Source organism: Coregonus lavaretus (genome assembly GCF_964263955.1).
Source record: "Coregonus lavaretus genome assembly, chromosome: 35".
Classification (NCBI taxonomy): domain Eukaryota; kingdom Metazoa; phylum Chordata; class Actinopteri; order Salmoniformes; family Salmonidae; genus Coregonus; species Coregonus lavaretus.
Window position 1 is genome coordinate 9,755,943 of NC_140022.1, and position 25,792 is coordinate 9,781,734.

General features: G+C 45.1%; 1 protein-coding gene across 1 annotated transcript in view; it reads left to right on the forward strand.

Moving 5' to 3' along the window:
• LOC311109876 (uncharacterized protein) overlaps positions 1-25,792 on the forward strand; it is a 310,257-nt gene that overhangs the window by 234,174 nt on the left and 50,291 nt on the right. The window contains exon 18 of the mRNA XM_084152890.1: positions 20,098-20,178. Within this exon, the coding sequence (XP_084009016.1) occupies positions 20,098-20,178 (81 nt within the window). The remainder of the gene's footprint in view (positions 1-20,097; positions 20,179-25,792) is intronic.

A 25,792-nucleotide genomic window follows, 5' to 3' on the forward strand; every position in this document is an offset into this window, starting at 1 on the left:
TTTTGTGTGGGTGCTGTTGCATTCCATGCATACGGACGCTGACAACCAGGATTATAACCACCGCTATTGATCCACATCCTGCAGATAACGGTCAGATGTTTCCTTTGCTTGCTATTGACGATGCTGACCAAGGATATCTGGATGATGAATAGCATTTAAGTTTATGTCACGTCTCTTTTGAGACGTGAAGAGGGGGACTCAAAACTTTCTCTTTGAGAAAGTTTCCCTTTTCTTTTTTACTTAGTTTATGTCACGTCTCTTTTGAGACGTGAAGAGGGGGACTCAAAACTTTCTCTTTGAGAAAGTTTCCCTTTTCTTTTTTACTTAGTTTGTGTCACGTCTCTTTTGAGACGTGAAGAGGGGGACTCAAAACTTTCTCTTTGAGAAAGTTTCCCTTTTCTTTTTTACTTAGTTTATGTCACGTCTCTTGTGAGACGTGAAGAGGGGGAATGTAAAACTTTATCTTCTGATAAAGTTTTCCCTATTTTGCCAATTACACTATTAGCTTGTGTCACGTCTTAAGTTTTCCTTCTCTACTGTTACTTGGTCACGTCTCTTGGGAGACGTGAAGAGAGGGATTTGTAGTGGTAAATATATTATGTTAAAGCTTGGTCTGACTAAAAATCTTGTGCATAACCCATCTTGTGTTGGGGGCCTTGGGACTTAATACAATGCACAAAGACTTCTATCCGGTTGGCCTTATCAGCAGGTGGCTATGAGCAAAACCCAGGCCATAAGTCTCTCAAGTCCTCCCAAAACTCACGAGATATCTCCTGAGGATACACACACACATACACACACACTTACACACATACACACACACACACACACACACTTACACACATACACACACTTACACACATACACACACTCACACACATACACACACATACACACACATACACACACATCAGCATTGTTAAGCACACACACACAAAAAACCCCTTCTCTTAGGCCGGAGACGGAGAACCTGACTCAGAGCCAATGAAATGGAGATGACCTCGACCAACTCATCAGGACCAATGGGGAGATCGGAACTACTAGAATCAACCTACTTTATTTTATTGTATAAAATGTCAGCACACAATGGTTAGGGGCGCGCTCTCAGATATCTCCCTAAGAGGTTGACGAGACGCGTCCGTGCACGGAGAATTCAGATATCTTTACCTCTGAATAAACTGCCTTATATCATACAATCATCCACCTTGTCCGAAAGTCTCTACTTGGTCTCCGTTCTCCAGTAAACTGTTTTATCAACAGTATTATCTTTACAAACAAACTAGCAGCAAATATGCCCAAACCAACGCTTATCATCTGGCTTTGTCTGGCGCAAATGGTCTCCGCAGGTAAGTTGAACCGACTGGCAGGGGCGAACCTGGCATTTGGCCTACCTAATATTGGCTGGTTGTTTGCTATTCTGTGCTAATTGTATAGCCTAGTCTACAACATCACATCATAATATTTGACATCTTTGATTATCATGAACAAAATGTATATGTAAGATCATGTGATTTATGAACACTATGTGCGCTGTAACAGATTTTTATTTTTTAACTACGTTATGGATGAACAATAATCTAAACACGCTCTTCATATTGATTTTCAACATGGAAAATCAGAATGGTTTTAAACGACGTCTATGTGGGTTTCAATGAGAAATAAGCACCGCACCCTTCTAATTCAGTTTAGCTACAGTATGTGTAGACCATGTATCTGATGCTGTCTGGACCAAAAGAGTATGGCGCCAGAACGAATCAGTTGGATGGGCATTTGATTTCTATAGGCGGGACCGTTTTCCCCCCGGGACCTCCTGTGTGGACGCCCTTGCATTGTTAATGAGGTTATAAATAAGCAATAAGGCCCAAGAATGTGTGGTATATGGCCAGTATACCATGACTAAGGGCTGTTCTTATGCACAATGTTGAGTGCCTGGATACAGCCCTTTGCCATGATATATTGGCAATATACCACATTTTACATTTTAGTCATTTAGCAGACGCTCTTATCCAGAGCGACTTACAGTTAGTGAGTGCATACATTATTTTTTTCATACTGGCCCCCCGTGGGAAACGAACCCACAAACACCATGCTCTACCAACATCCCTGCCGGCCGTTCCCTCCCCTACCCTGGACGACGCTGGGCCAATTGTGCGCCGCCCCATGGGTCTCCCGGTCACGGCCGGCTATGACAGAGCCTGGATACGAACCAGGATCTCTAGTGGCACAGCTAGCACTGCGATGCAGTGCCTTAGACCACTGCGCCACTCGGGAGTACCACAAACCCCTGAGGTGCCTTATTGCACCTAGTGTGAAAAAAAGTAATAATAATGTATGCACTCACTAACTGTAAGTCACTCTGGATAAGAGCGTCTGCTAAATGACTAAAATTTAAAACTGTAAATGTAAATTGTTATTATAAACTGGTTACCAACGTAATTAGAGCAGTAAAAATACATGTTTTGTCATACCCATGGTGTATAGTCTGATATACCACGGCTTTCAGTCAATCAGCATTCAGTGCTTGAACCACCCAGTTTATAATAAAGACCATAGGCAGCTCGTGAGTTTCAAGTTTAACCATTTCTACCTATCTGCGTGCCAGTTATGATAATTTTTATATGCACATTTTCATGCAACAGTTTCATTTTAAATAAAAAAGTTGTAGTTTCTCAGAATTATTGTCATGTGGTTGATCATAAAAATCTGAATTAAAATGATGAAAATCTAAAAGTGAAAATTCAACAAAATGCAAGACCACCAGCCTTTGCCATATGGACACACTGATACACCGTGATCAATTGGCGGCTAAAGAAATTAGCGCATGTAACTCAGAGATACGGTGCCCACAAACTGTTAGGGCCTACATAAAGCTGTCCCAACAACAGTCCCAACACCTTACCACTGCTACACCTGGCTATCAGCGGAGCCTTGTCTGGCAGCGAAACAGTTCATTCAGCCTCATTTACTGCCTTTTAAAAAAACATAGCTGAAATGGCTGACTTGCTTAAACAAATGTGGTTTCTAATGACAATTGAGATGTACAAACTATGGCATAAGGGGACGTCAAGCGGATAAGAGGCAATCCCTAATTTCTATGAAGACATTAATGAGCGCGCTAGGACGGACGTAGTCAATATAACTATTTGTTTAGCACTTTTGAAATGTACAGCGACAGAATTCAGAACATGGGCCGTTCTTACAGTGTTCTCCCTGTACACCAAGTCAGAACCGTAAGATAAATAAAAGGGGGCATATAAGCAGACAATTAAAGCTCTTACAATATTCGATGACTACATTTCTCTAAAACAGGTTATAGGCTACATGTGCACCACCAAGTCAGAACAACAGGTGAAATTAAGAGGGGTAAATAGACCAAATTATTAGGGTGAGAAACATGGGCTACTAACAGCTTACTACACAACATACACTTAGTATTACTTTCTTAGCTACAGCATACATATCTCCCTGGCATATTACATCATTTATGCAGCAGCATACAATACATTTTTTGATTCACCTTGTTGTGCTGTGCTCACTTGAACAGGAAGGTGGCACGGCGGTCCTTCGTGGGCAAATTTTGTCATCAAAGTCTGCCATTCTCTGGATTGATGGTGCTTTCAAGACAACTGGGAACTCGGGGAAAAAACAAGGTTGAATCATGATGATGTAGCTTTTGAAAGAGGCCGGATTTACAATTCCGAGTTGGATGACCGTTCAAAACATATTTTCCCAGTCTGAGCTTGTTTATTCCCGACCTCCTAGTTGTCTTGAACTCAAGTTTTCGCAGTTCCGAGTTAACAGTTGTTTTGAGCGCGGCACAAATCATGCTTCATTGACAGCATGGCCAATGTCGAATGTTTATAATTTTAAACTTGGAAAATTAATTCCCTTAATCCCAGATTTGTGACCACACAGCCACTCCACTGAATAGCAGGCTAGTGATTGCTTTACAATGCTTGCAGTTAGCCACTGTCACTGATTCCTTCCAAACCACTCATTGTTGAATTTGCGATTTCCAACTTGTTGTGTAATGTTTATGTCCAATGGACGATAAGCCCCGATACGTTTTATCTATAATTTTTCTTCATTATTTATCTTCATATGACAAGGATTAAAAAGGATTTGCCAGTAGATTGTCGACTTGATTCATGATGATGACTGCTAGCTAAGATTTTGAAAGTATGATGTTGACATGATCAGTCCAATCAAAGCTACTGTAGATATAACGTGATTTGACGTCATTTTATCTGTGGCCAATGACCTTGAGCCTTCTTGGATGGGCAAGTCTAATGTAAATTTATGGCAGCACCCAAGGGGCTTGAATTTTCGAGGTCTACCCTTAGACTTGGCGGTGACGTAGTGTCCCCATGAATGACAGAAAACTGAGCCAATCACGACGCAACGCTCCGTATTTTCTGCTGGCTTGCCCCACCACCACAGAAAGCACTGAGCTAGGCTGAAACACCTGCATTTTGGAGCTGCCTTACTCAAGAAAACAAAAAAGAGACCATGTTTGTATGCAGCTTTTGTCACGTTCGTTCAATGACGGTTCAGACCAAGGCGCAGCGTGATATACGTACATGTTTATTAACTTATAAACACCACGACAAAACAACAAACGAAACGTGAAGTCCAAGGTAGAACACACAACTAGCCTAAACACGGAACAAGATCCCACAACTCAATAGTGCCAATCGGCTGCCTAAGTATGATCCCCAATCAGAGACAACGAGCGACAGCTGCCTCTGATTGGGAACCACACCGGCCAACATACAGTGGGGAGAACAAGTATTTGATATACTGCCGATTTTGCAGGTTTTCCTACTTACAAAGCATGTAGAGGTCTGTAATTTTTATCATAGGTACACTTCAACTGTGAGAGACGGAACCTAAAACAAAAATCCAGAAAATCACATTGTATGATTTTTAAGTAATTAATTTGCATTTTATTGCATGACATAAGTATTTGATCACCTACCAACCAGTAAGAATTCCGGCTCTCACAGACCTGTTAGTTTGTCTTTAAGAAGCCCTCCTGTTCTCCACTCATTACCTGTATTAACTGCACCTGTTTGAACTCGTTACCTGTATAAAAGACACCTGTCCACTCACTCAATCAAACAGAATCCAACCTCTCCACAATGGCCAAGACCAGAGAGCTGTGTAAGGACATCAGGGATAAAATTGTAGACCTGCACAAGGCTGGGATGGGCTACAGGACAATAGGCAAGCAGCTTGGTGAGAAGGCAACAACTGTTGGCGCAATTATTAGAAAATGGAAGAAGTTCAAGATGACGGTCAATCACCCTCGGTCTGGGGCTCCATGCAAGATCTCACCTCGTGGGGCATCAATGTTTATGAGGAAGGTGAGGGATCAGCCCAGAACTACACGGCAGGACCTGGTCAATGACCTAAAGAGAGCTGGGACCACAGTCTCAAAGAAAACCATTAGTAACACACTACGCCGTCATGGATTAAAATCCTGCAGCACACGCAAGGTCCCCCTGCTCAAGCAAGCGCATGTCCAGGCCCGTCTGAAGTTTGCCAATGACCATCTGGATGATCCAGAGGAGGAATGGGAGAAGGTCATGTGGTCTGATGAGACAGAAATAGAGCTTTTTGGTCTAAACTCCACTCGCCGTGTTTGGAGGAAGAAGAAGGATGAGTACAACCCCAAGAACACCATCCCAACCATGAAGCATGGAGGTGGAAACATCATTCTTCGGGGATGCTTTTCTGCAAAGGGTACAGGACAACTGCACCGTATTGAGGGGAGGATGGATGGGGCCATGTATCGCGAGATCTTGGCCAACAACCTCCTTCCCTCAGTAAGAGTATTGAAGATGGGTCGTGGCTGGGTCTTCCAGCATGACAACGACCCGAAACACACAGCCAGGGCAACTAAGGAGTGGCTCCGTAAGAAGCATCTCAAGGTCCTGGAGTGGCCTAGCCAGTCTCCAGACCTGAACCCAATAGAAAATCTTTGGAGGGAGCTGAAAGTCCGTATTGCCCTGCGACAGCCCCGAAACCTGAAGGATCTGGAGAAGGTCTGTATGGAGGAGTGGGCCAAAATCCCTGCTGCAGTGTGTGCAAACCTGGTCAAGACCTACAGGAAACGTATGATCTCTGTAATTGCAAACAAAGGTTTCTGTACCAAATATTAAGTTCTGCTTTTCTGATGTATCAAATACTTATGTCATGCAATAAAATGCAAATTAATTACTTAAAAATCATACAATGTGATTTTCTGGATTTTTGTTTTAGATTCCGTCTCTCACAGTTGAAGTGTACCTATGATGAAAATTACAGACTTCTACATGCTTTGTAAGTAGGAAAACCTGCAAAATCAGCAGTGTATCAAATACTTGTTCTCCCCACTGTAGATCTACACCTACTAGCATGCCCACATAGAAAATACTACATAACAAAGAATATACACACCCTGACTCAACATATACGAGTCCCCTGAGTCAGGGCGTGACAGTACCCCCCCCCCCAAAGGTGCGGACTCCGACTGCACAACCTTCACATACCAGGGTAGTGGATCCGGCTCCGGGCGTGACGACCACACCCTCTACGCCTCCCTGTTGCGCCCCTGGTCTGGTCTGGACCTCGGCGCGCTGCTTCCCCTCTCCTTCCTCCCACGATACTCCAGGCCCTGTCTGGACCCTGGTGTGGGAGACCACCAACCTGGAGAGGGGCTGTCGTCATGGTCTGGACTGGAGCCGCTGACAGGAGCTGGATCAGGCACCGGTGGAGCGGACTACTCAGGCTCCGGACTGGAGCCGCTGACCAGAGCTGGACTGGGCACCGGTGGAGCGGACTGCTCTGGCTCCGGAGTGGAGCCGCTAACCGGAGCTGGATCAGGCACCGGTGGAGCGGACTGCTCTGGCTCCGGAGTGGAGCCACTGACCGTAGCTGGATCAGGCACCGGTGGAGCGGACTGCTCTGGCTCCGGAGTGGAACAGCCGACCGGAACTGGATCAGGCACCGGTGGAGCGAACCGCTCTGGCTCCGGAGTGGAGCAGCTGACTGGTGCCGTACCAGGCACCGGTGGAACGGGCACGGGCCGTGCCGGACTGGACAAACGCACCACTGGTCTGGTGCGAGGAGCAGGCACGGGCCGGACCGGACTAGGAACGCGCACCACTGGCCTGGTGCGAGGGGCAGGAACGGACCGGACTGGCGATGCGCACCACTGGCTTGGTGCGAGGAGCAGGACAGGCCGGGCCGGACTGGCGACGCGCACCGCTGGCTTGGTGCGAGGAGCAGGAACAGGCCGGGCCGGACTGGCGACGCGCACCTCTGGCTTGGTGCGAGGGGCAGGAACAGGCCGGGCCGGACTGGCGACGCGCACCACAGGCTTGGTGCGAGGAGCAGGAACAGGCCGGGCCGGACTGGCGACGCGCACCACTGGCTTGGTGCGAGGAGCAGGAACAGGCCGGGCCGGACTGGCGACGCGCACCACTGGCTTGGTGCGAGGGCCAGGAACAGGCCGGGCCGGACTGGCGACGCGCACCACTGGCTTGGTGCGAGGAGCAGGAACAGGCCGGACTGTGGAGGCGGACTGGAGGTCTGGAGCGGAGAGCTGGCACCACCCGTCCTGGCTGAATGCCTACTTCCGCACACTATGTGTGAGGCATCAGCACAGGACGCACTGGGCAGTGCACGCGCACTGGCGATACAGTTTGTAGAACTGGCGCAGGATATGCAGGACCGAGGAGGCATACTGGAGACCAGGAGCTTTGAGCCGGCACACCCCGTCCTGGCTGGATGCCCATCTTGGCACGGCACGTGCGTGGTGCAAGCACAGGACGTACAGGACTGTGCCGGCGCACTGGCAACACAGTACGTAGCTCCACATAACACGGAGCCTGCCCAGTCATACGCTTCCTCGCGTGAGTACGGGGAGTTGGCTCTGCTCTGACACTAGGCTCCGCCAACCACCCCGTGTGCCCCCCCCAACATTTTTATTGGGGCTGCTTCTCGGGCGTCCTCCTCGACCGGCCTCCTCCGTGTTGCCGTTGCACCTCTCCTGCCTGGGCATCTACCTTAGCCCATGGTCCTCTCCCCGCAAATATCTCTTCCCATGACCACAAATTGCCCACCTGTGACATGGCTATTCGCTCCGCCTGGGCACACTGCTTGGTCCTGGTTTGGTGGGATCTTCTGTCACGTTCGTTGAATGACGGTTCAGAACAAGGCGCAGCGTGATATACGTACATGTTTATTAACTTATAAACACTACGACAAAACAACAAACGAAACGTGAAGTCCAAGGTAGAACACACAACTAGCCTAAACACGGAACAAGATCCCACAACTCAATAGTGCCAATCGGCTGCCTAAGTATGATCCCCAATCAGAGACAACGAGCGACAGCTGCCTCTGATTGGGAACCACACCGGCCAACATAGATCTACACCTACCAGCATGCCCACATAGAAAATACTACATAACAAAGATTATACACACCCTGACTCAACATATACGAGTCCCCTGAGTCAGGGCGTGACAGCTTTATTAACTCAATGATATATATATATATATTTTTTACATTGTTTGCAAACTGATATGCGACACGTATTAATGCCAAAATAACATGCAAAACAGGCAAGCCCCCCATTTTTGCAAAAAATGTGGGGCTCAAAACAGGTGGGGCCCTGAATGACGAGTCGCCGCTGCCTATAGGCCAATGCAGCAGAAGGCCTATAACTTCCATCATCAACTAAGTAAAATACATAGGCCTAAAGCCAACAAAATAAAAACAGTAGAACATATCCTGATGAAAATGCAGGTTATTTTAATTGCATTCATGTCTCTACTCCGCATGTCTGCCTCCATTTCTATCTTCTTGACTTGAGTTATTGCTAGTGAAGCGCAACATTGTATCAAATCGGTAGGTTGGCGTGCTCAGGCGCGCACGCTGCCACAATATTATCACGACAGAGAAACCACACACATGCTCATTGCTCATATGAAAAAAATACAATGAATAAATGGACAACTCCTAAATGATGGTTATGGAATAGACAATAACTTGTTTCTCACAAGTGTAGCAGGTTGGGAACTCTGCACACAACGTTTCCACTCCGAGAATGAGAAAGGTAAATGACTGTAATTCATGCATTAACAGTAATTAATGTAACCAAATGACGGGGATTAAGGGTACATTTACTAGACCTACTGGTTACATATGTAATGGGGATTTGATCAAAATAAACATTAAAAAGGCATTGAATTCACACAATGAAACAATTGATGTGCACGCATTGGCTGGAGACAAAGGAGCACATTCTGGAGAGCTGAGCTAATGGAAAAAGACACACATATCTTCGCCACACACCCCTCCCCTTCTTCTTGTCTCAACATTTTAAATTATACTCAACACACATTATCTTCACACATTTTAGATGCTTTTCACTGACAGCCGCAACTCAATAATCAGCTAGGCCTATTGCCACGTGCGCCGCCCAAATTGCTGGCTTCCCAAGTTGGCATAGGCCTATTCACTTGTGATTTGAAACATTCCACAGATATATATTTTTTTTAAGAAGCTAATGATCCTCTGTGTCTAAGTCAAGCTCTTTGGTAAAGTAATTAGAGTTATTTTATTCAGACAGGAGTAATTATATCGTTTTTGGCAAAACTTAAATTTAATATAGGGAAAGCCAGCATCCGAACAGTGCAATGTGCACCCGACAACTTTCCTTTCTAATTCGCAAGTGGCTGAAACCAGAGATCTGTATATACTGTGGCTTGCGAAAGTATTCACCCCCCTTGGCATTTTTCCTATTTTGTTGCATCTAGCCACTGGGATTTTTGCCCATTCTTCAAGGCAAAACTGCTCCAGCTCCTTCAAGTTGGATGGGTTCCGCTGGTGTACAGCAATCTTTAAGTCATACCACAGATTCTCAATTGGATTGAGGTCTGGGCTATGACTAGGCATTTCCAAGACATTTAAATGTTTCCCCTTAAACCACTCAAGTGTTGCTTTAGCAGTATGCTTAGTGCCATTGTCCTGCTGAAAGGTGAACCTCTGTCCCAGTCTCAAATCTCTGGAAGACTGAAACAGGTTTCCCTCAAGAATTTCCCTGTATTTAGCGCCATCCATCATTCCTTCAATTCTGACCAGTTTCCCAGTCCCTGCCGATAAAAAACATCCCCACAGCATGATGCTGCCACCACAATGCTTCACTGTGGGGATGGTGTTCTCGGGGTGATGAGAGGTGTTGGGTTTGCGCCAGACATAGCGTTTTCCTTGATGGCCAAAAAGCTCAATTTTAGTCTCATCTGACCAGAGTACCTTCTTCAATTTGTTTGGAGAGTCTCCCACATGCCTTGTGGCGAACACCAAACGTGTTTGCTTATTTTTTTCTTTAAGCAATGTTTTTTTTCTGGCCACTCTTCCGTAAAGCCCAGCTCTGTGGAGTGTACGGCTTAAAGTGGTCCTATGGACAGATACTCCAATCTCCGCTGTGGAGCTTTGCAGCTCCTTCAGGGTTATCTTTGGTCTCTTTGTTGCCTCTCTGATTAATACCCTCCTTGCCTGGTCCGTGAGTTTTGGTGGGCGGCCCTCTCTTGGCAGGTTTGTTGTGGTGCCATATTCTTTCAATTTTTTTATAATGTTTTTAATGGTGCTCCGTGGGATGTTCAAAGTTTCTGATATTTTTGTATAACCCAACCCTGATCTGTCCTTCTTCACAACTTTGTCCCTGACCTGTTTGGAGAGCTCCTTGGTCTTCATGTTGCCGCTTGCTTGTTGGTGCCCCTTGCTTAGTGGTGTTGCAGACTCTGGGGCCTTTCAGAACAGATGTGTATATATACTGAGTTCATGTGACGGATCATGTAACACTTATATTGCACACAGGTGGACTTTATTTAACTAATTATGTGACTTCTGAAGGTTTGGTTGCACCAGATCTTATTTAGGGGCTTCATAGCAAAGGGGGTGAATACATATGCACTCATCACTTTTCCATTATTTTTTATTTTTTTGAATTCTTTGAAACAAGTAATTTTTTTCATTTCACTTCACCAATTTGGACTATTTTATGTATGTCCATTACATGAAATCCAAATAAAAATTAAATTAAATTACAGGTTGTAATGCAACAAAATATAATTTTTTTGCAAGGTACTGTAATGACTAGATTGTCTCCGCACTAACTATCTCCCGAGTGGCGCAGTGGTCTAAGGCACTGCATCACAGTGCTAGCTGTGCCACTAGAGATCCTGGTTCGAATCCAGGCTCTGTCGGAGCCGGCCGCGACCGGGAGACCCATGGGGCGGCGCAGAATTGGCCCAGCGTCGTCCAGGGTAGCAACGCCAGGGTTGTGGGTTTGATTCCCACAGGGGGCCAGTATTAAAAATAAATAATGTATGCACTCACTAACTGTAAGTCGCTCTGGATAAGAGTGTCTGCTAAATGACGAAAATGTAAAATGTTGTCCCAAAAGCGGGAATGCAGGTGACAAGCTTAGGTCTGCATATTATGTCCAAAGAAAAATATTGGGTTCATTCAGGACAGATTTTGGCTAGAGTGAGCTCTCTCGCTACAGATGAAATAAATTATTATGAACTTCACAGGGTGGAGAAAGTGCAGGGTGATCTTGATGCTACTTCCAATAAATATCGAGGGTCTTATTCTGGTGACATGATGATCAATGCTTGACTGCCGTTGGACAAAAAAAAATATCCTCGCTCTTATCCATAAAAATGTCATAATGTAGATAGTTTACGCCCACTGTAGCTGCGAGCTGTTGGCTAGAGCGCATGTGCCAAGACCAGAGTGGGCAGATTTGCTATATAATGCAACAATTTTTGTGACAAACCATCAGTAGAGTTGAAAATGCGATGGAAACCCATGTTTCATTCGGTACATGGGAATTTAACAGCTAAAGTTATTTGTGTGTGCACTACGTCATCACGCACAGCCTTTTATCCGCAGAAAGTCAGTTTGATGGAAACATACTGTATCTCTGGTAGAAAAATTTTCATATAGTTTTATGCATATTTTTGAATATTTGCATGAAAATCTGTTTCAAATTGGATGGAAACCTAGCTGGTGATATAATAGTGGACAGCCTCAGAGGCAGGGTGTAGACAAAGATTTTCATCTATGGTGTAGTCTAGATACATTTCCGCTCCAGTGGTGGTGGTGAGGGGGCAAATACTGGCAAAGTGGGCAGACTAGATAGGCCAGAAACGCCCAGCAAGCAGAATTCTAGACTTAAAAAGTAAATGTTCATAATAATGTCAGTTCAATGCCAATAGGGTTAGGACTACATATTTATACCCTAACCATAATGTGTTACCCTGGATACATTGATACTATCTTACATGTATGAAATGTCTGCTTTTCCAGATCTTTATCATAAAGTGGGAGGTGAGGTCTTGTTGAAACCAGACAAGCCCACAGTGCCTGGCCCCATCACAAGCATACTATGGAAGCATGGGGAGAACAAGGTGGCAGAGTGGGACAATCATTTTGGTCTGGACATCTATGCTGCCTTCAAAGGCCGCACAGCCCTGGACCAGACTACTGGAGAGCTGAGAATCAGTGGATTGAAGAAAACAGACTGTGGAGTTTATTCTGTGGAGTTCAACAGCAAACTGCAATACAAGACATATAAACTGTCTGTTATCAGTAAGTGTTTCTGTGTGTGTGTGTGTGTGTGTGTGTGTGTGTGTGTGTGTGTGTGTGTGTGTGTGTGTGTGTGTGTGTGTGTGTGTGTGTGTGTGTGTGTGTGTGTGTGTGTGTGTGTGTGTGTGTGTGTGTGTGTGTGTGTGTGTGTGTGTGTGTGTGTGTGTGTGTGCGCATACGTCTGTCTGTATATACATGTGTGTATGTGTGTGTGTGGTCGTGTAGAAACAGCAGGTTATTCAGTGCCTCACAAGCATTTTCCCAAATTATTCCTGTTTCTTTCCTCTATTTACAGAAGCAGTCCCCAAACCCACAATCACTTCTTCCTGTAACCCAGATAAAACCTCCTGCACTCTGACCTGTGAGGGCAACACCACTGATGCTGAACCCATCACCTACAGCTGGAAAGTGGGAGAGGGGGAGTGGGAGGTCTTAGACAAACAGATGAATATCTCTAAAAGCGACACTAGCAAACCAACCAATGGTTACAAGTACATCTGCAAGCTGAATAACTCTGTTAGTGTGGAAGGGGAAGTCAGTGAGCCAGTTGGAGAGGTGTTTGTCTCAGGTGAGTGGACACTCATAAGTATGCTACAGTCTTATGTATTGATATGTCAGTAACACTGCTAGTGTTGTAGGACATTTTGAATGCTGCACTACATTGAATACCTGATCAACTCCTGTCAAAGTATCAATACAAAATGTGTTTTTATTTCAGAGCCTTCCAATATCGGTGCTGTTGTTGCTTTGGTTGGCTTTATCATATTTGTACTTGTCGCCATAACAGGTAAGAACAGCACATCTATAGTAACAGAGCACTGCACATGTACATAGTTCTGAAGCACAGATTGACATAACAGCAGCAACAACAGTGAGCTATACCCCCTGAAGGGGATACCTGTTCTACCTGTATTTACAGTAGTGTTCAGGCTACTGCTACAGACAAGACAGGGGGTTAGATGCACCACCTGCCGTAGGGGACAGTCTTCAGAATGTGTCACAGTGATGCACCAATTTGGACCTCGCACAGTATGGATTAGCCTAATCTGAATTAATTAATTAATCAGCAAAAAGGACAGTAATCACTTTGTGGTAACCTAAAAATATGTTTAGAGTTCAATGGATATTAGATGTGAAATCGCTGGCTATGTTATTTTACAGGGGTGCAGGTACTGTATGCAGGTTGTTTATTGGTGCTCTCAGAAATTGTTTCTTATTGCAGCTTAAGCATGTAATTGTGGGTAAAGTCATATTCAATAGCTGACAGAATATTAATGCAGACTTGTACTTTAAGAAGTTATAAAATATTTGTATTTTTACTCCCCAGTTTGGTTGGTGTGGAGGAAGAAAAAAAATGGTAGGATGATTCTCTGTCTCTTCCTGTTTCAACTATTCATACTCACTGATTCACCAAAATGTTACACAATGTGAATTTCATTTGAATGAAAGTGTCTTGATAATGTCTTAAATTTGTGTGTCTCTTTTTCATCTCAGGATATCCCCAGGACACCTGGATTGCCTTTTTGAGCAGGTTTTGTGGTGGAATGTTTGGTATGTTTTACCCTAACTTGACTGATCCATATTCAACCTGCTAACTGGCTCCCCACAGTAATACAAACACAACATTATTATTATTATTCATGCACTGCACCATATACACATACAGTACTTCCATGCACTGCACACATGCTTCCTTACAGCACAGGACAGGAGTGTTGTTTTTGTCCCATCCCAGAAATCAAAAAATCGGTTTTAATTGAATTAGGGCCCTTACTTAGTAATTTGTATCTCCTATTGTGTGTGTTTGTGTGAGAGAAAGCGAGAGTGCGAGTGCACAGCAGTAATCCCACAACTAAGAATATTTCCACGTTTTCTTATATGCAAATTTAAAGGGCAAATACATCCTAAATTCAAGGAACCTCTTCTACTCCATTTGCTGTAAACAATGTTGATGGATGGTGAAACTTTACAGGGGATGCAGTCAACAATCAGAATTCTATTGCCCCGGATACTGTTTATCACACTGTAGGGGATGATCAGGTTGCCAACCGTGGAGTTTCAGGGGTTCTGTCTGGGGTTGCCATGGATACAGTTTATAGCACTGTAGGGGAGAAGACACCTAGAGATTACTCAATGAATCAGAATGATAACAATCAGCCCACTAACACAGGTGTTAACACTAACACACCTTTTACATGGTACTTCTATGGGGCCCTTTTGACAATGCAGATATGTGGAGATGTTGCCAGAAATGTGTTACTCACATTATTTGTGGTAGCATTTATTTGAAGAACATGTTTTAGTGACATCTACATACAGTATGAGAAGGTGATTACTAATGTGAGTTTAAAGTTAGCAGTGTGTGGACTAGCCTATATAAAATGTGTATGATGCAGTTGGAATCTGCAAGGGAAATTTAAATGATGTACGTGTGATGAGTATTTGAAATAACCTGTTTGGTTTTGGTTTCTCTTCACATCTATGCATTCATGAACTGTCAAAATGTCTCCAATAGAGGTAACATTGTGGATAAAGATTCTGTCACCTCCACCCCTTGCTAGATTATACATCCAAAAGCCAATTATTTAATGTGCTTCAGTGTGAGTCTTCTGCTTTATTTGATCTGCTCCATGGTTGTCAATCAGGACATTTTGAGTTCTGAGAACTGTTTCCATGTTGTTTTGTTTGATATGACTGTTGCTGGTTTAGAAATGTGCCTTGTTTCAGAACGTCCCAAGACCTTTGCAGGTTTTGTATCTTTAAGAGCTTGTGGTTAAAGCATTTCATCTACTGCAGGGGTAGACAACCCTGGTCCTGGAGGACCGCAGGCACTTCATGTTTTTGATTTAACTGACCTGGAAGAGCAGGTGTGTTGAATTTAGTCAATCACTGAACTGATCAATTAGCTCAGTTGGTCTGGTGTGGTGCCTAGTTGGAAGAAAATCCTGCAGTACCTTCAGCACTCCAGGAACAGGGTTGCCTATCCCTGACCTATTGTATGTTACAAATCAAAAAGTCAGGGTACAGGGGGTGGCTTTGGTTTAAAATGATTTTGTGAGCCTTGCGGTGGGCCCTGACCTTAAAGATCTCATCCAGGCCTGTCTGTTTGACTCCAAGGACCTTGCTTGCTGTGGTGATAATCCTTCTCAGCATATTTCTCTGGCTGACAGTGGCATTGCCAAACCAACAAACAATACAAAAAGTTAAATTAATCTCAATGAAAGATTTGTAAACACAGTCAGTATAGTACAGTCAACATTAAAAGATCCCAGCTTTTTGAGAAAGTACAGTCTCTGTTGAAATTTTTTGTAGATCAGGTCTGTACATTTACTCCACTGAAGCGTATTGTCTAAGAGGACACCCTGATATGTGTATTCCTCTACAATATCTATGTTCTGACCTCTGATAGATGTTGTACGCTTCCTGACGTCTATGCACATCTCTTTGGTCTTGTTGGTATTGAGGACATTTTACATTTTTGTCATTTAGCAGACGCTCTTATCCAGAGCGACTTACAATGTGATTTGTCACACCACTCTACAAAGTCATTTAGGATGGTGTTCCTCGTCATCATGCAACAGGCTGATCAAGGCAGTGTCATCAGCGAACTTAATGAAGTGTCTGTCAGGATGGAAACTAGTACAACTATTAGTGTACAGGAGTGGGGACAAAACACATCCCTGAGGAGAGCCTGTGTTGGTGGTGAGTATGTCCGACACGTGGGGATCTACTCTGACCCGCTGTGACCTCTGGCTCAGGAAGTCCAACAGCCACAAAACCATCCCCCCATCTAAGGAGAAGTCCCTTATGAGTCTCTGTGCCAGAATGTAAGGCTGGATTGTGTTGAAGGCAGAAGAAAAGTCAACAGAACCGTGACATGGGATTTGGCGCCCTCTAGATATCTATAGATCATGTTGAGGAGAGTAAGAACGGCATCATCAACTCCTCTGCTGGGCTGATAGGCAAACTGAAACGGGTCGAGGAGCTTCTGGGTGGCACTGAGAATATGACTTCTCACAATTCTCTCAAAGCATTTCATTAATAAGGATGTCAAGGCGACAGGGTGGTGGTTGTCGTGTCTGCTGTTGGTGGCTGTTGCTGTCAATTAGAGGCTTTTATTAATATCACACGTTTACAGCATAAGTGACAGATGTCATGACATCCGGAGAGCGACGCCTCAGATTGCAATGGCTGCTCTGACTTCTTCTTCGTTTAGCCCCTACTTATAAACAATGCAAAAAGATGGGTGCTCCCTCTTCTGGCCAATCACCAGTCTCCCCTGGGGCGTCACCCTCCAAACGGCTACATTTGAACTAAGATCATAAAAACATTTAACAAAGGCATAATCCTAATACACGACATGGTCATTCAGCAAAGAGGGATTAGATGCTTTAGGAATGGGTATAATTATTGAGTTTTTCCACAATACTGGCACGTGTTGCTGGTAGAGCGAGGATTGCTAAATGTCTGTAAAAACACCAGTCAGTGGTTCAGCACAGTGCTTTAACACGTCCAGTTATTTTGTCTGGGCCTGGGCTTTTGTGTGCGTTACATCCCCTGAACAACTTTACATCATCAGCCTGTTTAACAACAACCCTCTCAAACATTTGTAATGAGCCTTCCATTTGTTTTACCTCCGACACAAAGTCGTCAGATTCTAATCTTGAGAAGGAAACATTCAGTTCATTAGCCATGTTCTGGCCCTCATGTCTCCCAAGGTCAGCATTGGTTAGCCATGTTCTGGCCTTCATGTCTCCCAAGGTCAGCATTGGTTAGCCATGTTCTCAAATCAAATCAAATCCAATTTTATTGGCCACATGCGCCGAATACAACAGGTGCAGACATTACAGTGAAATGCTTACTTACAGCCCTTAACCAACAGTGCATTTATTTTAAACAAAAAAAGTAAAAATAAAACAACAACAAAAAAAGTGTTGAGAAAAAAAAGAGCAGAAGTAAAATAAAGTGACAGTAGGGAGGCTATATATACAGGGGGGTACCGTTGCAGAGTCAATGTGCGGGGGCACCGGCTAGTTGAGGTAGTTGAGGTAATAGGTACATGTGGGTAGAGTTAATGTGACTATGCATAAATACTTAACAGAGTAGCAGCAGCGTAAAAAGGATGGGGTGGGGGGGCAGTGCAAATAGTCCGGGTAGCCATGATTAGCTGTTCAGGAGTCTTATGGCTTGGGGGTAGAAGCTGTTGAGAAGTCTTTTGGACCTAGACTTGGCACTCCGGTACCGCTTGCCGTGCGGTTGCAGAGAGAACAGTCTATGACTAGGGTGGCTGGAGTCTTTGACAATTTTGAGGGCCTTCTCTGGCCCTCATGTCTCCCAAGGTCAGCATTGGTTAGCCATGGTCTGGCCCTCATGTCTCCCAAGGTCAGCATTGGTTTTTACCCTGCCTATTTGGGAGGCACTAGCCATGGATTTAATCCCTCGCCAGGCCACCCTTGAGTTTCCTGAGGAGAGGGTCCTCTCCACCCTTTGCTTGTATGCCTCCTTGTCCACCAGTATCTGTCTTTTGATCTCACGTTGTCTAGCCTGTCTATTACCATCAGCATAAACTGCCTTCTTCCTATTAAGTAGTGATTTTAGATGTTTTGATACCCAAGGCTTATTGTTAGGGAAGATTTTACAGGTTTTAGTAGGCACAACTGACTCAACACAGAAGTTTACATAGTCTGAAACAACATCTGTGAGTTCATCAAGATCAGAGCTGCTATCCTCATATACCTCCCACATAGTCCAGTCAAAACACCCTTGGAGATGAGTGATACTATTGTCGTTCCAGATCTGAACAGTTTTAACTGTAGGTTTCTCCCTCTCCAGGAGCCGACAGTAGGTTGGCCGGAGGTAGACAACATTGTGGTCTGATGTCCCCAGGGGAGGTCTAGTGGTGGCAGACAAATCATTTGGTATTGTCCCATAGCACAAATCAAGAGTCTTATTTTTCCTAGTGTGACATTTCACATACTGCTGGTACATGCGCAGGATCTTGTGCAAAGTACAGTTGTTAAAATCCCCTAAAATAAATGTGGGTGCGTCGGGGGAGATGGATTCCAGTTTCTGTGACAGATTATAAATAATCTCTGATGCTTTTGCTATATTAGCTTTTGGTTGAATGTACACAACGGTAACAAACAATTGGGGGAACTCACAGGGCAGATAGTAGGGTTGCAGTGACACAGAAAGCAGTTCAATGTTGGGGGTACAGAGTATCTGTCTTACCAGGATCGATTTACACCACTGATCCCTGACAAGCAGGCCACAGTGATGTTTCCCTGTGACGGTCAGATCACGGTCTGCTCTGACCAGTGTGAAGCCGGCCGGCTCCACTTCCCTGTCCGGGACTCTGTCATCCAGCCAAGTCTCAGTAAACGCCAGCAAACAGGCCTCCCAGTATTCGTGTTGGAAGCACAGATTCTCTGACAGCTCATCCGCTTTCCCCCTCAGTGACTGGGCATTGATCAGCAAGGTGGTGGGTAAGGGAAGTTTGGTCTTTAATTTTTAAGTCTTTGTCTGATTCCCCTGCGTTTACGAAGTTTGCATTTGGGTTCGTAATCCACTCGCAGACAATCAGGGATTAGATGGGCCATTGGGATATCGATGGCGTTCGTGTTTGAGTTGCATTGTAGTAGGAACTCTCTGCTGTATTGGATTCCGCTGCCAGCAGCGTTTTCATCATTTAGTCCATCTGTAGCGGGTACACGATCAACAAGATCAGTCCAACACCCCACCACTGTAAAGCCATCGTTGACAGATGGTTTACAAACAAAGTGTACAAATTAAAAACATAAAAGAAGGTTACACACACTGCGGGATGCAACAGAGCCTTGCACTCCAGGAACAGAGTTGCCTATCCCTGATCTACTGTATGTTACAAATCAAATAGTTGTATCATCATCATTAAATATTGTCACAACAAAGATGTTTGAGAATGCTAAACTGATCTCTTCTCTCTTCTTCAGCTAAACCCAGTGATGGAAACAACCAAACCACAGGCAAGTCATCCAGCTAATTTAAGACATCATGAAGAAGTAGGATAGATGCTCATCTGCATATCTCAGAATATCACGAGAACATAGATTGATTGCTATTTTATTTGAATTCTGTTGTTAATTACTTTAAGTAGGAAGTCGCTGTTTAAGTCAATGAAACTTGATGGTAAGGCACAGTGGCATTCACCTGGAATTCTGCCACTTAGCATCCTGTTCATGGTCATCTAGAAGTGAACACAACAAATACTAATGTGGTCTGTGTATGAGAATGTTAAGCTCAACTTTTCTCTCTTCTCCTCAGCAAAATCAATGATGTAGTCCAGCCAAAACAAGGCAAGTCATCCAGTTAATTTAAGACTGTATAAAGCAGAAGTAACTTCTTTAAGTAGCATTTGATGCAGTAGAACAGAGGCTGTAGTTGATGTTTTCCTTCTGTGTGTGATTCTGCAGAGGTTACGGTTCCGCTAACGGACATCAACATAACAGGGGAAGAGGACGCAGACAAAGCTGGAAAGGGGCAGGAGAATGGAGGTGTGTATGATGCGGATAGTTTACCTGGTAACAGAGTGCACTGGCAGTTACAGTACACTCAAGCCATATTTGTCCCGGAGGATTTGATTCCTATAACTGACTGATTCTTAAAAGCTAAATATACTGAACAAAAATGTAAATGCAACATGCAACAATTTCAAAGATTTTACTGAGTTACAGTTCATATAAGGAAATCATTCAATTGAAATAAATTCAGTAGGCCCTAATCTATGCATTTCATATGACTGGGTAGGGGCGCAGCCATGGATGGGCCTGGGAGGGCATAGGCCCACCCAATTGGGAGCCAGGCCCACCCACTAGGGAGCCAGGCCCAGCCACGTGGTCTGCGGTTGTGTGGCCGGTTGGACGTAGTGATCCCTAATAAATACAAATACTGCCAAATTCTCTAAAACGACGTTGGAGGCGACTTATGGTAGGGAAATTAACATTAAAGTATTTGACAACAGCTCTGGTGGACATTCCAATTGCACGCTCCCTCAAAACTTCACATCTGTGGCATTGTGTTGTGTGACACAACTGCACATTTTAGAGTGGCCTTTTTTTGTCCCCACACAAGGTGCACCTGTGTAATGATCATGCTGTTTAATCAGCTTCTTAATATGCCACACCTGTCAGGTGGATGGATTATCTTGGCAAATGGGAAATGGTCACTAACAGGGATGTATACAAATTTGTTCACAACATTTGAGAGAAATAAGCTTTTTGTGCATATGGAACATTTCTGGGATCTTTTATTTCAGCTCATGAAACATGCAGCCAAGACTTTAAATGTTGCGTTTTATATATAGGGTTAGGACTACATATTTATACCCTAACCATGATGTGTTACCCTGGATACATTGATACTCTGATACATTTATGAAATGTCTGCTTAAAGTGGGAGGTGAGTTAGTGTTGAAACCAGACAAGTCCACAGTGCCTGGCCCCATCACAAGCATCTTATGGAAGCATGGGAAGAACAAGGTGGCAGACTGAGCTGAGAATCAGTGGATTGACAAAAACAGACTGGGGTTTACTCTGTGGAGTTCAACAGCAAACTCCTTGACAAGACATATAAACTATCTGTTATCAGGATGTGTTTCTGTGTGCGTGTGTGTGTGTTCATATATCTGTGTGTATGTGTGTATGTACCCGTGTGTATGTGTGCGCGTGGTCGTGTACGAAACAGCAGGTTATGCAGTGCCTCACAAGCATAATTTTTTTTGGGTATACAGTCGTGGTCAAAAGTTTTGAGAATGACACAAATATTAATTTTCACAAAGTCTGCTGCCTCAGTTTTTATGATGGTGTCACGCCCTGGCTCTGGGGACTCTTGTATGTTGAGCCAGGGTGTTAGTTTCGTTGTGTAGAGTCTATGTTTCGTGTTTCTATGGTATGTTCTAGGTTATGTGTTTCTGTGTTGGCCGGGGTGGTTCTCAATCAGAGGCAACGAGAATCAGCTGTTGCTTGTTGTCTCTGATTGGGAACCATACTTAGGCAGCTTTGTGTGCACATGTTATTCGTGGGATCTTGTTCCGTGTTGGTTTGTGTTATTGACCGAGGACTTCACGTATCGTTTTGTTGTTTTGTATATTGTTATCGTGTTGCTAGTACTCTATTAAAAAGAGATGTACGCATATCACGCTGCGCCTTGGTCCACTCCTTTCGACGATCGTGACAGATGGCAATTTGCATATACTCCAGAATGTTATGAAGAGTGATCAGATGAATTGCAATTAATTGCAAAGTCCCTCTTTACCATGAAAATTAACTTAATCCCCAAAAAACATTTCCACTGCATTTCAGCCCTGCCACAAAAGGAGCAGCTGACATCATGTCAGTGATTCTCTCGTTGACGAGGACAAGGCTGGAGATCTCTCTGTCATGCTGATTGAGTTAGAATAACAGACTGGAAACTTTAAAAGGAGGGTGGTGCTTGAAATCATTGTTCTTCCTCTGTTAACCATGGTTGCCTGCAAGGAAACACATGCCGTCATCATTGCTTTGCACAAAAAGGGCTTCACAGGCAAGGATATTGCTGCTAGTAAGATTGCACCTAAATCAACAATTTATGGGTTCATCAAGAACTTCAAGGAGAGAGGTTCAATTGTTGTGAAGAAGGCTTCAGGGCGCCCAAGAATGTCCAGCATGCGCCAGGGCTGTCTCTTAAAGTTGATTAAGCTGCGGGATCGGGGCACCACCAGTGCAGAGCTTGCTCAGGAAAGGCAGCAGGCAGGTGTGAGTGCATCTGCACGCACAGTGAGGCGAATACTTTTGGAGGATGGCCTGGTGTCAAGAAGGGCATCGAGGAAGCCACTTCTCCAGTAAAAACATCAGGGACAGACTGATATTCTGCAAAAGGTACAGGGATTGGACTGCTGAAGACTGGGGTAAAGTCATTTTCTCTGATGAATCCCCTTTCCGATTGTTTGGGGCATCCGGAAAAAAGCTTGTCCGGAGAAGACAAGGTGAGCGCTATCATCAGTCCTATGTCATGCCAACAGTAAAGCATCCTGAGACCATTCATGTGTGTGGTTGCTTCTCAGCCAAGGGAGTGGGATCACTCACAATTTTGCCTAAGAACACAGCCATGAATAAAGAATGGTACCAACACATCCTCCGACAGCAACTTCTCCCAACCATCCAAGAACAGTTTGGTGACGACCAATGCCTTTTCCAGCATGATGGAGCACCTTGCCATAAGGCAAAAGTGATAACTTGCAACAGGCTGATCAAGGCAGTGTCATCGAACTTAACGAGGTGTCTGTCAGGATGGGAACTAGTACAACTATTAGTGTACAAGAGTGGGGACAAAACACATCCCTGAGGAGAGCCTGTGTTGGTGGTGCGTATGTCCGACACGTGGGGACCTACTTTGACCCGCTGTGACCTCTGGCTCAGGAAGTCCAACAGCCACAAAACCAGCCCCCCATCTAAGGAGAAGACCCTTATGAGTCTCTGTGCCAGAATGTAAGGCTGGATTGTGTTGAAGGCAGAAGAAAAGTCAACAGAACCCTGACATGGGATTTGGCGCCCTCTAGATGTCTATAGATCATGTTGAGGAGAGTAAGAACGGCATCATCAACTCCTCTGCTGGGCTGATAGGCAAACTGAAACAGGTCGAGGAGCTTCTGGGTGGCACTGAGAATATGACTTCTCACAATTTTCTCAAAGCATTTCATTACTAAGGATGTCAAGGCGACAGGGTGGTGGTCATTCAGCACAGAGGGATTAGATGCCTTTAGGAATGGGTATAATTATTGAGTTTTTCCACAATACTGGCACGTGTTGCTGGTAGAGCGAGGATTGCTAAATGTCTGTAAAAACACCAGTCAGTGGTTCAGCACAGTGCTTTAACACGTCCAGTTATTTTGTCTGGGCCTGGGCTTTTGTGTGCGTTACATCCCCTGAACAACTTTACAACATCAGCCTGTTTAACAACAACCCTCTCAAACATTTGTAATGATGCTTCCATTTGTTTTACCTCCGACACAAAGTCGTCAGATTCAAATCTTGAGAAGAAAACATTCAGTTAATTAGCCATGTTCTGGCCCTCATGTCTCCCAAGGTCAGCATTGGTTAGCCATGTTCTGGCCTTCATGTCTCCCAAGGTCAGCATTGGTTAGCCATGTTCTGGCCCTCGTGTCTCCCAAGGTCAGCATTGGTTTTTACCCTGCCTATTTGGGAGGCACTAGCCATGGATTCAATCCCTTGCCAGGCCACCCTTGAGTTTCCTGAGGAGAGGGTCCTCTCCACCCTTTGCTTGAATGCCTCCTTGTCCACCAGTATCTGTCTTTTGATCTCACATTGTCTAGCCTGTCTATTACCATCAGCATAAACTGCCTTCTTCCTATTAAGTAGTGATTTTAGATGTTTTGATACCCAAGGCTTATTGTTAGGGAAGATTTTACAGGTATTAGTAGGCACAACTGACTCAACACAGAAGTTGACATAGTCTGAAACAACATATGTGAGTTCATCAAGATCAGAGCTGCTATCCTGATATACCTCCCACATAGTCCAGTCAAAACACCCTTGGAGATGAGTGATACTATTGTCGTTCCAGATCTGAACAGTTTTAACTGTAGGTTTCTCCCTCTCCAGGAGCCGACAGTAGGTTGGCCAGAGGTAGACAACATTGTGGTCTGATGTCCCCAGGGGAGGTCTAGTGGTGGCAGACAAATCATTTGGTATTGTCCCATAGCACAAATCAAGAGTCTTATTTATCCTAGTGTGACATTTCACATACTGCTGGTACATGCGCAGGATCTTGTGCAAAGTACAGTTGTTACAATCCCCTAAAATAAATGTGGGTGCGTCGGGGGAGATGGATTCCAGTTTCTGTGACAGATTATAAATAATCTCTGATGCTTTTGCTATATTAGCTTTTGGTTGAATGTACACAACGGTAACAAACAATTGGGGTGTCACGCCCTGACTCAGGGGACGTTATTTGTTGAGTCAGGGTGTGTATATTCTATGTTGTATATTTCTATGGTGATATGTTCTAGTATGTCTATTTCTATGTTGGCCGGTGTGGTTCCCAATCAGAGGCAGCTGTCGCTCGTTGTCTCTGATTGGGGACCATACTTATGCAGCCTTTTGGCACTAGTTAGTTGTGGGATCTTGTTCCGTGTTATGGTATGTTTGTGTGCTACCTTGGACTTGACGTTTCGTTTGTTGTTTTTGTCGTGTGTTTATTTGTTTAAATAAACATTTATGCTTATCACGCTGCGCCTTGGTCCGTCCAGTCTATAAACGATCGTGACAGAAGATCCCACCAAACGAGGACCAAGCAGCGTGTCCAGGAGCAGACAGCCTGGACCTGGGAGGAGATCCTGGACGGTAAGGGATCCTGGACTTGGGAGGAGATTCAGGCCGGGATGGATCGGCGACCTTGGGAGGAGACAGTGGATGCGCGATATAGAGAGGAGCAGCGGCAACGCGGAAGGCGCCGGCCGAGGAAGAAGCCCGAGAGACAGCCCCAAGAAAAAAAATTTGGGGGGCTAAAAGGGTGGTTGGTGGAGCCTAGAGGTAGAGCAGAGCCAACTCCCCGTACTCACGTGAGGAGGAGTGTGACTGGGCAGGCTCCGTGTTATGCGGAGCTACGTACTGTGTCGCCATTGTTCCGGCACAGTCCTGTACGTCCTGTGCTAGCACCACGCACGTCTCGTGCGAAGATGGGCAGCCAGCCAGGACGGGTTGTTCCAGCTCTCCGCTCCAGACCTCCAGTCCGCCTTCGCAGTCCGGTCCGGCCCGTTCCTGCTCCTCGCACCAAACCAGTGGTCCTTGTTCCCAGCCCGGCCCGGCCTGTTCCTGCTCCTCGCACCAAGCCAGTGGTGCGCGTCGCCAGCCCGGCCTGTTCCTGTCCCTCGCACCAAGCCAGTGGTGCGCATCGCCAGCCCGGCCCGGCCTGTTCCTGTCCCTCGCACCAAGCCAGTGGTGCGCGTCGCCAGCCCGGCCCGGCCTGTTCCTGCCCCTCGCACCAAGTTAGTGGTGCGCGTCACCAGACCGGTCCGGCCTGTTCCTGTCCCTCGCACCAAGCCAGTGCCGGGCCGGACCGGACTGCGAAGGCGGACTGGAGGTCTGGAGCGGAGAGCTGGAACAACCCGTC